We start from the raw sequence: 15,506 nt of genomic DNA, 5'->3' as shown, positions 1-15,506 counted from the left end.
AGTTGATAAAAAAATCAAACTGGATAAATTGATTTGATTTGATTTTGGTGTAAAATAATGTAATATCTAATTAAATTAATTTTATTTTATTTTGATTAATTTTTTCAAACCAACCCATGAACATGTCCTAATAGTGGTACATAAAAAAAATAAATTTGGGGTGGATTAGATTTTGTGTTAACCTAGCAGGAGCAATAGCCAAGTCAGATGTAGCCTGCATCTCACGTCTCTAGATAGAATTGGAGAGGGTCGAGGGAGTTTTTGAGTGTCAAAGATGAAGACTCTTGTATTAGCTCCTTCACCTCTACGCACCTTTTCCCCATTTTCACGCTTTCTATACCCTAATCTCAACAATAATGCTACTCATAACTACCTTCTTTCTCCGTCTCCATCTAAATCCTTTTCCTCACTAACCTCAATTCGTCCTCTTCTCGCCATGGCTTCTCAGGTTGACTAATTTCATTTTCCAGATTTAGTTTTTTTTTTTATCAAATTTCAAATACTTGTGTTGATCAAAATTATTCTTAATTTCGTTTTTTTTGTTCAGAATGTATCATCTGGTGATGAGGTTGATATCTTTCAGTTGATTCAAGCTCATCAGGTGTCAATATTATCTTTTAATGGTGTTTATGTTTAGGCATAGAGGAATCCAAGCTCAGCTGAATGTATTGTGATTCTGAAATGTTTCAGGAAAAGGCTGCTAGGCTATCTCCTATTGAAGATGTTAGAACACTTCTTCATTATAGCCTCCGTGGTGTGCTTTCTACTTTCTCTCAGGTTCACCCTTTTATCACATATTTGTTTTTTTTTACTTGCATTTGTTGTTATAAGGGCTAGATGATCAATTTTATATCTTTAAGACCCAAAAGTAGATCAACTTTATATCTCCTATTCTCTTAATGTACATGTCATTTTAATTAAATGGTAAATTGGAAAATGATAAGTAATTGATATTCCATAGACTAACAAAAAGGAGTAACTGATAGTACATAATACATATGCACAATGGAAGAGAGAACATAGTTACATATTAGGAATGCATATAGTATATCATCTTATCAAACAGTAAAAAAGGTATTCATACAGTGTATCATGGATCTAATTTGTGATTCTGACACATTATTATCTTGAATAAGAGCGAGATGCTACAGCCAGATTGTTTCATTTAATTGATGAAATGTTGTGTCTATTGAGTGCATAATCAATATACTTGAAGGAAGAACTGTTTTTAATTACTATATGTACTTAGGGGCTAGGACAGAGATTTTTAGAGCAGATATTCCCTCTTAGTAGTACTGACCAAGGTAATGTAAATCCCTCTTAGTAGCACTATATTGCAGATTGTAGTCATACTTAGAATATGAGCTGTTTGTGTTTTCCTCTAGATATGGAGATTCATTTGATGATACCTAATACATGATTAGAACCTAAGGAAATATCTTCCTTTATTTAAAACTTATCATATCAATAAGATTCTTAAACTATCACCTACAAGTAGGGGTCCATACTCCATTGGAAATCACCTTATATCAAAGAAGAGCATAAGACATCTCTTTTGTACTTTTGCCTGCATGTTGTAACTTGAAGTGGGAGAGAAATATTAAGATGTAGAAGCTCACTCCAGCATGTAGCATTATTTTGGCTTTCTCAAAAATGACAAAAAAAAAGTAGCTTCTTGAGTTCTGGATTATATGGACAGATTTATTCAAACTGGCCAAGTTTTATGAAAAACTTATGATACCCAAAATCATGAATTTTGAACATATGAAAGAAACGTCACCTTGTGTTACCTGAAAACTATAGCTGTTATACATATACTTTCATCTCTTTTGGTTCTAGATAATATGGAAGGATTATTCAAATTGACCCAATTTTATGAAAGAAACATCCACTGTACTACCTGACAGTTGATGATTTGTCATACGTACAGTCATACACTTTCTAGTATTATGCAGAGTAAGTAAATGAACTATGAGCAGGTATCTGGAACCTACATGTTGTTACAATTTGATAACCACAACCGTGATTCAAAGGGCATTCTTAACAGAAGTGTCGGTGCCCATGTTGGGCCCAATTATGTAATCTTCCTTTCTATCAAACTGTGTTAGGCATGAAACATGAACATATTTGAGCGATAATCTGAATGCTTTTCTTTATCTGTCATCTGAATGCTATGTACTTATTGCTCCATAGTTTTACAATTAACAGTGGATTCTTTATTGCAAGACGCCCTTGTTCCCACAATGTTTTTTTATTGTTGCAGAAGTATGAGGGCTATCCTTCAGCTTCCATGGTAGATTTTGCATGCGATACCTATGGATCTCCAATATTAGCTGTTAGCAACTTGGCTGTTCACACCAAGGTTCATTTTGTCATCTCTGGTGGTTAAAGTTGTGCCTAAGTTTCTGTATTTACCAAATTGGATAATAGAAACTTCAGTTCTACAAATCTCTGTGTCCTTATTAAAGTTATTGATTTAAAAAGTAAATAAATTACTGATTTCAAAAAAATCTCCGTGTCCTTATTTTCGGGTTTGTATTAGTTTGGATTTCAATTCAAAGGCTATTCAAGATAATTGTTTGAATTTGTTAAAAGAAAACAAAAGTGCTGACATCAATGTTCACCTTCTTATGTCAATATAGCGCTGATATCCTGAAAATGTTGTCTCTGTAGTTCAACCTTACCAGTTTCAAAAAAAAAAAATGTTGTCTCTGTAGTATTCTTATTGTATTTGTATTTTTCAGAATTTGTTTTTACCCCTTCCCTTTCTTCATTTTCAGAACATAGGTTTTGATATGAAACCTGGTGATTAGTGCAGGACCTCCTAGCTACTTCTAGATGCTCATTGCTTGTTGCAAGAGATCCTGAAGATAGGACTGACTTAGTAATTACAGTGCATGGTGATGCTGTTCCTGTAAGTTGTCACTTTGAGAGAAATTTCTTTCCATCCCTCACTCTCTCTCTCTCTTCATTTGACGGGAAATGTATGTCAGTTTTTTCTTTATTTTTCTGATGGATGTCATAGGTACCGGAAACAGAGAAAGAAGGTATTCGAGCCACATATCTGGCTAGGCACCCTAAGGCATTTTGGGTAACTTGTTTCACCTCTTTCTATTTAGTGGCATCATGTATTTCACAATAGATATTCCTTCTTTTGTCCATCACATGTAATTACCGAACCTTTGTGAAGGTTGACTTTGGTGATTTCCAATTCATGCGCATTGAACCCAGAATTGTACGTTATGTATCGGGCGTTGCAACTGCCATATTGGGATCTGGAGGTTCGTGTTGAGTGTTGACTACTGGAATTGTCTCCTTTTGTTAATATTGTCTCTCCCCTACTCCACATAACACTTCGCATTTTCCCCCTTCCCACACTTGATATTTGATTTTGGGCCTCTTATTTCGCTCCTTACACCTTATGGGCTGAATAAGAGCAGGTAAAGCATACATCTGACTTCTTGCTACTAAATTGTAAAATCCCATTGATGAATCATATTAGATTTCAGGGTTCCACCTGCATAGTATTCGAGAAAATGAGAGAGTGACCAATTGTGAACTGCTAGATGTGTCATTTATTTTGTTGCACTCAATGCAATATTTGTAGTTCTTTCTTGTACTAAATGCCTCTTTTAACTCCTCACAGAATTTAGCAAAGAGGAGTTTAGAACAGCTAAAGTAGATCCAATATACCAATTTTCAAAGCCAATCACGGTATAGAAATGCTGATGTTCATTGTTTATGTTATGCTTTCTTCTTTTATGAATAGTAGTAGTTTTCTTATTGCTTTAATTTTTTAATCAGTCACATATGAATAAAGATCATACGGAGGATACCAAGCTGATTGTGCAGCACTCGACATCAGTTCCGGTACAATTCAGAACTTTTTTATATTTTTTCTGCAATGATGCTTGTTCATGGATCTTGGAAATTTTGTTTTACCAGGAACTTATGATGAAATCCAAAAAAGGAAAAGGTAATTAAATATAGAGCCAATACGGGAAGATAAGATCTTTCACAGGGCTTGGAAATGCACAGATGCAAACTCATTTATCACGGGACAACCTGGGAATTTTCTTTTATAGCAAAATACATATGTCCAGTCCAAACTTATTTTGCCTAATTAACAAATGACTAGAGCTAACACCCAAAAGATTACTTTTTTTTAAATGGATTGGAAATGCATGGGATGCAATATTCCACAAAGGTGCTGATAACTTGTTTCTCCAGCAGCTGATAAATATAACATATAGCTGCCCCATATATGAAGTATGTCCGAGCTTTTGAGGATATGGCGCCGGGAAATGATGCATGATTTTTGTCTGCTTCTGGCAGTCCATTGACATTTAACATTACTGTCAATTAGTTATAGTTAATTTAGTTTTACTGGACATGGAGTGCAATGTGTTATCTCCTCCCAAAGTAAAAAGCTGCATTGACTTTCTTTTGATCAGGTGGACTTTGCGTACATGTTGGATGTAGACAGTCTTGGTTTTAATGTCAAGGTGAGGCTGCTATTCCATCTCCACTGATTCATGTCTGTTGTAACTTTTTCTATAATTATTTTATCTCTAATATTTATGTAGTGGAGATATGCACTTGCGACATTCTGTGAGTTTGTCTACTTCAAAATATGTAAATTGCTAGTAACCTTTTTTAAGGAAATTGGCAGTTATGCCAAGAAATGACTAGTTGAGGAAGTGAACAGAAATATTTTCTCTTGCTCAGCTATGACAAGTGCTTTTTTCTTTCAAGCATGGCATGGACTGTATACTTGCACTTTGATTTTAATTTCAGGCTTGCTACAAGGACACCGACTTCAAGCTTCGAGTTCCATTCCCTAGACGTGCTGTAGACAGAAAGTAAGTCCCCAAAGTTCTATCAGAATTCTTTTGTAGGAGTGTACAATTCACGTTGATCTCCTTTTTTTGCTTCCTTTACTCTTCCCATTTTCTGATGCAATGTCTGTTTTATTATATGCTGTTTTTTCTCTTGTTTTCTTTTGGGTTGGGTCTGGCTTAAGATCTAATGTCTTTACTAGTGTGTTCTGGGTGAAAATAAATTTTTGAGTACACATGTAGGATCCTTCATGTTCAACTGATATCTCTAACCAAAACAGCTGGTAATGTGGAACGATACAAAATTATATTCAACTGATAAGGGAGAAATTACAAGGTAACAATTCTCAACATAGGAAACCAGAGAAAAAAATAGACAAAAAGAGATAATAGAAAAGGGAGACTGACTCCAAAATGCTAAAACTTTAGCTAAGAAAATAAAGATGCAAGTTCTTCCATGCCCTATTCTAGAGCTCCTGTGCTGTTTATATAGGAGGGTCTTGATCTGAATATTTCTTGGCAGCTGGTGCAATATGTGCTACGGTATTTGGCAGGTGTAGTGATCCTTTCTTGGTTTTTGGGACCACATACTCATCCAGGTATTTTTGGGGACTGCTTGTCCTTGTTGTTGTGCCTCAGTGTATCCAAGTGGTCCTGCAGGTTTGTTACACTGCCGCCCCCATGAAGACGAACCTTGTTCTCAAGGTTCAAGTCGGGAAAACGATAGAGTGAGTGCAGGAAGGTCTTCCCAGGTGGCCTCAGTCGGAGGCAAGCCTGCCATTTGACCAGGAACTGGGTGATCTGATGTCCTCACTTTGTGACAATGCGCTGCTCCGAAATGTCTTCAGGTGTGAGCATCAAAGAGGAGTCTTGGTCTATAAGATCAATGGGGGTAACCTGTTGATCAGGGTTCCCTAAACACTTCTGCAGAACCGAAACATGAAAGACGGGGTTGTATTTTGGAGAAAGATTGGAAGTCCAGTTTGTAGGCAACCTCACCTACATGATGGAGCACCCTAAATGGCCCGAAGAACCTTCGACTGAGTTTGGTTTGGCACTGAAGGCGAAGAGAGAGCTGCCTGTAGGGACGTAATCGAACATACACCCAATCTCCAATCTGAGAGCTTGCATCTTGCGTCCCTTGTCTGCATCCTGATTCATACGTTCCTGGGAAGCCTGCAAATTGGACTTCAAGAGGGCCAGTGTTTCTTCTTGGCAACAAAGGGACTCTGCCACATTTGGATTAAACGTGTGATCCATGATGTATCGAGCTACTGTTGGGGGATGCCGACCATAAACAAGCTCAAAAGGAGTAGGCTAAAAGCTATGTTGGTATGATGTGTCCTACGATCGCCCACGAAAGTAGACGGAACCAGGTAGTAGGGATATCCGCAGCAAACTGTCGAATAAAAATCTCAAAGACACTTATTGAGAGCCTCTGTTTTTCCATTCGATTGCGGATGATAAGCAGAGCTCTTTGCTAATTAGGTCCCTTGCAGTCAATTGATCTCAGCCCAAAAATCAGACAAGAAAATAGGATCATGGCCTGAAACAATTGAGAAAGGAAAGCCATGTAGTGAGATGTATTCTTGGACAAACACTCCACGGACTTCTTTTATTTTTTTGATGAAGTAAACACTTCCACGAACTTGTGACTAGTGAATTTCGGGGGCAAGGCAATGAAATGGCCATGTTTTGACAATCTGTCCACGATTAATAGAATGACTGTGTCCCTGAGAAGGTGGGAGATCAGCTACCAAATCCATAGAAATATCCTCAAAAATTGCAGCAGGTATAGGAAGTGGAAGAAGATATCCAGCAGGTTTCAAACATGTATCCTTCATTTGCTGGCATACCTGGCAATTTAGGATGAGCTGCTTGAAACCTGCTGGATATCTTCTTCCACTTCCTATACCTGCTGCAATTTTTGAGGATATTTGACATCCTTGCTCATACCTGGCCAATGAAAATTGGATGAGGCGGTGAAAGAACCTCGTAATACCAGCATGACCTCCAATTTTTCATTCTTCTAAGAGCAAATGTTTTAGTAATGGATCGGGGGGAATAATCAAATGCTCACGAAAAAGAAGCAGGCCTTCCTGAAAGGTGAAGTGAAAGTGAAGCTGCCGGAGTAAATGAAGAAAAGGGTGAAAGAGGTGGGGTTGATTTGTGGCGCAATGTCTGGTGGGTTGGATAAGAGATAGAAAGATATTTTGTGATAGGAGGGGCAGGTTCGGTGTTTTAACTTGGGCCAGTAGTTTCTACTCCTGTAACATGGCCAAACTAATGGCCTCATGAATGTCTGTGGGTCTAAATGCTAAACATCAGTTTGATCACCGGAGTAAGCCCAGATACAAAAGAAAAATTAACGCATCATCTCTGGAGAAGCATCAGTAGTGTGATTTGCAAGCTGCCCAAACCGAGAAAGATACTAAATGACGGTAGATGTCATTTGTAACTTCTCCAAAAACCCCTCCGATGCTTCAATGATTGTGAACCAAAACGAATTACCAAAGCTTTGGTAAAGTGTCCCCAGACAATCAGTTGATGGTTCTTATATATCCATTGATACCAATCTCTAGCTATGCCCTCAAAGATAGAACGAGACAAGGTTCGAACGATGTTCATCCTGGATATTATAGGCGTCAAAGTATTGGTTTGCTTGGAAAATCCAACTTTCAGCAAACTGGTCGTCAAAACGGGCTAGATCTATGGGTGCTGGTATCTCTACGAAGAGGGCCGAAAGGGTTTTGGTTTATAGCAAGGGTGGCTGTTGCGGTGGGTTCAACGACGGAGCGTAGGTGGGTGGAGAAAGGTGTTGATAGAAGAATTTTGTGTTGGCGGTATGGAAGAAAACTAGGGTTAGAGGTTGTTGGTCTATTTTTTTGAGGGCTGGGTGTTCTGATTCTGGGTCTAGAGTGTGGAAATTTGGGAGATAATTTATTTGAAGTGTGGAGTTAATGGACTCAAAAGTCTTACTGTGAGAATCAATGGTTTCTTGCAGCTGCTTGACGGCCTCGTCCATTGTCCTTTTGATGACAATTTATTTAAAAATGTATTAGTTTTCGTAGTTTATACTAGTTTTAATTGTTGGATCAAAAAGGATTTCAATTTTACTGCGATGGAGGAGGGACTATGAAACTAATCTCTGAATTATCTCATTATTGGAAGCAAAAAAAATACTTAATGTTATTAAACAACAGTAATATAAAAATGCTCCCAGGCACTTTTCCCTAGGTGGATTCTAGAGATCCCTTCTGGGTGTCTAGAGCCCCTTTTCCGGTGGTTCTCTGCCATCGGAATCTCTTCCCTTTCTTGCCTATTTTTTCAGGTAGCATTTAGAACATGGAGAACAGGTTGTATTTCAGACAGGGGGGAAATCTTATGATCTTACAGAGTCGATATCTGTTTCAGAGAGATGGTTTGAGTTGGTGGAGAGTACCAGGCTGTTTACCAGGCGTATGATATTGAGTAGGGGAGCTTTACTTTGGTTATGCAAAAGATTAAGAGAAGCTTCTGAAAGCAGGGGGAAAAACTTCAAAACATGGAGAGGCAGAGACTTTTCAACATATATTTATTGCTCCCTGAAGTTCAATAAGTATGGGCGATTTATTTCTGTTATTACAGTGAATGGGCAGAGTAGATCAGTAATTATTATTCCAGAAAATACGTTTAATGAGGGATGGGGGAGTCTGGTAACAAGAGTGGAAAACTTCATTGAGAGAAAAGTAGAAAAGAAAGGGGAATTTATTACAAAAAGGGAATTAAATCTCAATACAATCGCTGGGAAGGGGGATTACAAGGGAGCTCTGCACAATAGTAAATGGAGCAAGAGAGAAATGAATGTAGCCAGTGAGAATTCAATGCTGACAGTGTCTTCAGATGTAGATGACAGCAACCTGTTACGAAGATGTCTCGTTGGCAGGTTTTGTGGAGAAGGAGATATGCCAATTCGAAATGAAGTGCGCAGATGGGCCCAACAAACGTGGAAAGGAGCTCATAATGTTCAGGTGTACGACATGAGTGGCTTCCTCTTCCTCTTCAAATTTCAGACCAGAAGAATGGCTGAACATGTTATCATGGGTGAATGGAAGAGACAAGGTCCGACTTTGAAGCTGGAATGGTGGTCTCCAACAGTAGGAGCCTTCCCAGATGAAAAAAGGTTTGATTGGTTTTGGATTAGGGTTTTAGGGCTACCATTGCAGCTCTGGAACAACAAGGTGATGGAAAAGATATGTGATGAATGTGGGGGTGGCTAGAAACTGAAGAGGAGACAGAAATAAAAAATCATCTGAGATGGGCAAGAATCAGAGTTAGAGGACCAAGGGAGAAGATCCCCACGAAGATTGAGATCGTCGATAATGGTTTGATATACTCACTGCCGGTATGGGTGGAGTCGCCGGCGACATATAGATTGATGGAGGGGGAGAAGAGAGCAGATCGAGGTGATAGTGACATACTGCTTGATGGTACAAAAGACAGACCTATGCTAGAAGACAGAAATAGAATGTTAGAAAGAGGAAAAGGTCCAGCAACAAAGAAAACAACGGATATCGAGGTTTACAAGGAAGGGGTACAAGAAAAGGACAACAGTCACATGGCTAATGGAAGTGGGCCCCCTGAGCACATTTTAAATCTGAATAAAACACAAGCCCATCTCACACAACTTTTGGGCCTTTCTAGCAAGCCCAAAACTGCTATGTTCACTGAGCCATTTTCTGATTTCATCAACTCAAATTGGGGAGAAGCAAAACATCCTTTTAAGCACTCTATAATGGATTGGGAACTGGGGAAACACATGCAAATGGAAGAAGGAGAACCAAAAACCAGAAATTTGAGAATCGAGGAGGCACAGGCAGAGGACATGACTCAAGAAGAAGATAGCATAGCTTTTGAAGGGGAGACAAATAATTACTGTATGAGAGGGGCAGATTCTTCCTTTCTAGAAAGCTTTGAGAATCAGCTGGTCACTTACAATGAACCAGAACCATTGAGCATCGAAGAAAATCTCACGAAAGAGATGATAGAAACAAAGGCTACAATCTGGGTACACCTTAATGTGATCAAATTAGGGCAAGCCTTTGGAGCAGCTATCAAGGGATGTGAAAAAGAGGCTTATGCTTTGTGCATGAAGCTGGATCAAAAGAGATATTTAGAGAGACACGCAGGAAAGGGTAAATCCTCAAATAGCAACAATAACACAATTCCAAAAGAGCTCAAGAATTTAATGTTCGATATGAAATTCAAGGATGGCGAACCTAGAATAAGTGGAAGGAGACTAACCATTATACATAGATGAGGATAAAGATCGTGTCTTGGAATGTGAGGGGACTTAATGACGAAAGAAAGAGGGGGGTGGTAAGGAATCTGATTAATCAATGGAGTGCAGATGTGTATATTTTGGTAGAAACAAAGTTGGGGGGAAATATAGATAGACTCATACATAGTATCTGGGACAATAGATGGGTGGGAGAGATACATTTAGAGGCAGATGGTAGCCGGGGGGAATAATTATTTTATGGGACAGGAGAGTTTGGAAAGGGGAAATGGTAGAACATGGCAACCAAAGCATAACTTGTAAAATGTCTGGGGAAAATTCTGATTTTTTTTGGTTTGTAACAGCAGTGTATGCTGATTGCAAAAGAGTGGAAAGAAGAGTGTTATGGAGGGAGCTATATGCAGCGGGGGGAAGGTGTGCAGGACCTTGGGTGGTGGGAGGTGATTTTAATGTAATCAGATATCCCAATAAAAGAACAAACTGTTTCAGAATAAATGGAGCAATGTCTGAGTTCTCTAAATGCATTGAAGAGATGGAGCTTGTGGATCCTCCTTTATTTGGAGGTTCTTATACTTGGAGAAGGGGGGAGAATCATAGAAGTGCCTCAAGAATCGATAGATTCTTATTCTCTTCATCATGGGAAGAGTAGTTTACTCTCATCAAACAGGCAGTATTACCAAAGATAGGATCTGACCACAACCCAATCATGCTATCTTGTGGAGAGCTAAACTTCAGGAAAAAATACTTCAAATTTGAAAGTTGGTGGCTGAGGGTAGAAGGGTTCAAAGAAAAGGTACAACAGTGGTGGGGAGCTTTTGTTGTTAAGGGGAGGCCTGACTATATTTTAGCTGAGAAACTGAAGATGCTAAAAGAAAAGTTAAAAGAGTGGAGTAGAAACAACAGGGGCAACTGGAATCAAAGAAAGGGTGACATTTTAAACCAGCTTTTAGCTTTGGAAGCAATCCAGGAACAAAGATCTCTCACAGATGATGAGGCAATGCAAAAATCAAACTTGGCTTTAGAGTTTGAAGAAGTTGCAAGAAATGAGGAGATAGCTTGGAGACAAAGATCAAGAATACAATGGTTGAAACAGGGAGACAAAAATACAAAATACTTCCATAGGATAGCTATAGCTCACAAAAGGGTAGACTCCATAGATAACTTGAAGGTGGATGGTATGGAGGTGACAGATGCAGAGGAGATCAAAGAAGCTATTCAAAATTACTACAAGAACCTGTATAAGGAGGCAGAAGAGTGGAGGCCAGAATTAGTGTTACATGAAGCCACAAGGATATCTGCAGGAGATCAGGAGGAGCTACAAAGACAATTTGAAGAGGATGAAATCTTAGAAGGCATTAAATTGTGTGCTATGGAGAAGGCACCAGGGCCGGATGGATTCCCTATGTCCTTTTATTTGGCTTTCTGGGAACTTATAAAGGAGGACATCCTGAAGACTCTCTAATATTTTTATGAATATCAGAAGTTTGAGAAAAGCCTCAATGCAACATTCATAGCCTTGATCCCAAAAAAGGTTGGAGCTTCAGAGTTGAAAGATTTCAGACCTATAAGTCTCATAGGTGGAATATATAAGATTGTGGCAAAGATACTGGCTAAAAGACTCAAGAAGGTGGTCAACAATTTAGTTAACAAGCATCAAATGACATTTATAAAAGGAAGACAGATCATGGATGCAACCCTAATTGCTAGCGAGTGTGTGGACTCAAGACTTAAAGGGGCAGAAGCAGGTGTCATGTGTAAGCTAGACATAGAAAAAGCCTATGATCATGTCAACTGGAGGTTCTTGTTAAATACTCTCAGTCAAATGGGCTTTGGTGAGAAATGGTTGAAATGGATTGACTTTTGCATTAAAACTGTCAAGTTCTCTGTTTTGGTGAATGGTGAACCTGTAGGTTTTTTTGGTTCTGAAAGGGGTCTTAGACAAGGTGACCCTCTGTCTCCTTTCCTGTTTATACTAGCAATGGAGGGATTTGATAGCATGATGAGGATAGCATTACAAAATAGATGGATTAAAGGGTTTGAGATAGGAAATAGCAGAGGGGAAATAATGGAGGTATGTCACCTACAGTATACAGATGACTCTGTGATATTTTGTGAGCCAAAGGTTGAACAAATAGGTTACATCAGAATGATTTTGACTATTTTTGAAGCTTCTTCTGGCTTGAAAGTTAACTGGGGAAAAATCAGTTTGTTCCCGATAAAAGAGGTGCCAAAAATCCAAGATCTGGCAATCATTTTAGGGTGCAAAGTTGAAAATATGCCAACTACATACCTTGGTATGCCTCTGGGCAGTGAACACAAAGCAGGGGAAATTTGGGATGGAATATTAGAGAAAACTGAAAAAAGATTGGCTAGGTGGAAGGCACAGTACATATCACTAGGTGGGAGGCTCATCCTTATCAACTCTGTTCTTGATGCACTTCCTACGTGTGTAATGTCTCTATTTCCCATACCTCCCAAAGTTGTGAAAACGTTGGACAGACTTAGGAGGGATTTTTTGTGGCATGGCTGTAAAGAGGGCAAAGGATATAAACTAGTCAATTGGCTGACAACAATGCACAGTAGAGAACAAGGTGGCTTGGGCATCAGAAATCTGAGAGCACAGAACAATAGTTTATTGATGAAATGGCTCTGTAGATACAATAGGGAGGATCATGCATTATGGAGGGAGGTAATTAGACACAAGTTTGGTGAACTCAACCCTTGGTGTACCAATGTGAGCACTGATATTTATGGAGTTGGAGTTTGGAAGACCATTAGAGCTCTATGGCCCAAACTGGAAGGGAACTTGCAGAAGAGAGTTGGAGATGGGAAAAGAATAAAGTTCTGGAAGGATGCTTGGAAGGAGCAAAGCCCATTAATGGAGATTTTTCCAGACCTGTTTATTCTAAGCAACAACCCAGATGGCACCATTTATGATATGTGGAGTGCACAGGGATGGAACTTATTCTTCAGGAGATTGCTAAATGACTGGGAGATCGATAGAGTAGCCGATTTGCTAAGTAGGATTGATGATTTCAATGGCACTACTGCTGAACCAGATACATTAAGATGGAAACACAATATTGATGGGCAATTCTCTGTTAAAAGGGTTTATAAAATGGAAGAAAGGGTACAGTGTAGAGGGCAACCAAAAATATGGAGAAACTTATGGAATAGTCCATCCCCAACCAAGGTAAAATGCTTTACTTGGCTGGTGGTTAAAAGAGCATGCCTGACACAAGAAGTTTTGAAGAAGAAAGGGGCCATCATAGTTTCCAGGTGCTTCTTATGCAATGAGACAAATGAAACAAACAGTCATCTATTTTTGCACTGCACCTTTACAGCACAACTTTGGTCTCTATTTCTCAACATAACAAAGACAAGCTGGACTATGCCGGAGCATACTGCAGATTTGCTTAGTTGCTGGATGAAAAGAGGAGGCAACAAAAGTCAAAAGAAGTGGTGGAGGATCATCCCACAATGCATCTGGTGGACAGTTTGGAGAGAGAGAAATGGGAGGTGTTATGAAGATAGATCCAATTCCATCCAGAAAGTTAAATGGAATTGTATAATATCTTTCTACTTTTGGTGTAAACAAGTAGGTTTAGAGGATATAGATCAGTTTGTAGATTTATTAAGATCTCTGTAAGTATCTTGTTTTTTTAGTTGCTGTTTTTTTTTATCTGACACTTTTTGATGGTGTCCAGCATGTCCTTAATGCTGAGGAATACACATTTACCAGTTTCAAAAAAAAAAAAAAATACTAATTTGATGATCACAAATTAGTACTCCCTCCGTCCTATATTAGTTGTCAAGGTTACTAATAATGCTTGTCCCAATTTACTTGTCATTTTACAAAATTAAGATGAAATTAACTTTTTTTGTTTCATTTTACCCTTAGTATTAAATGTTCTTGAAATAAGATTAGCTTAGTTTTGTTCTTAAATAGAGTGCAATTTATTGTAGACAGATAAAGTGTAAAGTAGTAAAAAATACTACTTTTTGTTTATGATTTCTTAAGGAAAATGTGACGATTAATATTGGGACAGAGGGAGAATTGTCCTCGTGTTCAACAAACAACCAATTTATGTTTCATGGTAAGACCAAGCTGCATTATAATCTACTTGCATAAATGAGCATAGTGCCTAAGATTTCCTCAGTTTGTCTTCAATCTACAAGGACTAAGTGGAAGTTGGTTTGGGGAATTTTCTCAAATCATCAAGAGCCCCATATTCAGTTTCTCCTAAATCTTTATTTTCCATTGCTTTTGTTATAGTCACCGTTTTTGTATAAATTGAGGTCCTAAAAAAGTGTGTTACGTCTGCTATGTTTTGACATGCCTACTACTGTGTTTCCAGTCTAAATCTTCCCTATATCAAATTTGCAGGGATGTGAAGGCAGTTATTGTTGAAATGCTTCAGGCTGCCAGGACTTAGGCTCATTGACCAGCCATTATGATTTCCCATTCCAGCTTCATATTGGTGTGGTAGTTCTGTATCATGTAAATATCAAAAGCATGGCTCTGTGGAATGCTTGTTGCACAATGAGATCTCAAGATTCCTAAGCATATATATGTAATCTGATAGCAAACCAGCCATTTTTAGCGATCATGATCTGGCTCTGGTGAAGTTTCCCAAACCCCCCCTTGATAATACACTGTAATGTTTGCCTATATTACGTGTCGTAAGCAGTGCTATTGCAATGATGGTGATGTGATTAAAGTTTAAGTCATCTCGATTGTACCTTTGATGTGCAATCGTGTATAGTAAATGTTTGAGTTGACCGTAGTCGAACCTTCTGTATAATTGCATAGGCTAGGTTGCGATTGTGAAGGGTAAAATGTCATCAGTGCTGTATTCACGCCCAAGTCATGTAATCACAATGAAAAACTTGTAGCTACATAAATAGTTGAGAATGAAAACTAACAACCAACATTGAAGATTTTGGGTGAAGTGTCCTTGGTTTGGAGATAAAATGAGGAGCAGATTCAACCTACAACTCAAGTTAACGATTTCCTACACTAATTTTGAGATTATACTCAAATTTGGTGTAATTTCAACTATGAAATACTGAGTTTTCATAGTTAGAATTGTGTAATTTAGACCTAAGTTCAAATTGAGAAATTGAGCAATTGGCCTAGCAATCTAAGTTAAAATTAGATTATGAATATAGATATAGAATCCTTAGCTACTTGTTAGGCGGACCTGAAAGCATGCAAGTTTTCGGTTCATTGCCGAAATAATTAATTAATTTTGAAGTAGGTAAAAACACACAAAAGTTTTGAAAGCGAAGAAATGAGGAAATGCCTAAATTACCCCTAGGATCTAGTATTTCAAGTCATGATGAGCTACTAAAACGGAATCAATACAATAGTTTTGAATGTAAGTAGT

The 15,506-nt window shown here is 38.4% G+C and overlaps 2 protein-coding genes across 2 annotated transcripts in view; one reads left to right on the top strand and one right to left on the bottom strand.

Annotated features, from left to right (window-relative positions):
- LOC125857448 (uncharacterized) overlaps positions 1-15,506 on the bottom strand; it is a 622,948-nt gene that overhangs the window by 152,602 nt on the left and 454,840 nt on the right. The gene's annotated exons all lie outside the window — the stretch shown is intronic.
- On the top strand, positions 185-14,886 carry LOC125857445 (uncharacterized). The gene is made up of 12 exons (XM_049537038.1): positions 185-448; positions 548-601; positions 691-777; positions 2,264-2,362; positions 2,819-2,914; positions 3,026-3,091; positions 3,191-3,281; positions 3,647-3,714; positions 3,805-3,870; positions 4,455-4,505; positions 4,798-4,862; positions 14,504-14,886. The coding sequence occupies exons 1-12, from the start codon at positions 275-277 to the stop codon at positions 14,550-14,552; spliced, it is 966 nt and encodes a 321-aa protein (XP_049392995.1). The 5' UTR covers positions 185-274; the 3' UTR covers positions 14,553-14,886.

The sequence above is a fragment of the Solanum stenotomum genome, chromosome 3, assembly GCF_019186545.1.
Source record: "Solanum stenotomum isolate F172 chromosome 3, ASM1918654v1, whole genome shotgun sequence".
NCBI lineage: Eukaryota > Viridiplantae > Streptophyta > Magnoliopsida > Solanales > Solanaceae > Solanum > Solanum stenotomum.
Note: the sequence above shows the minus strand (reverse complement) of the source record. Positions and strands in the feature narration are given on the sequence as shown.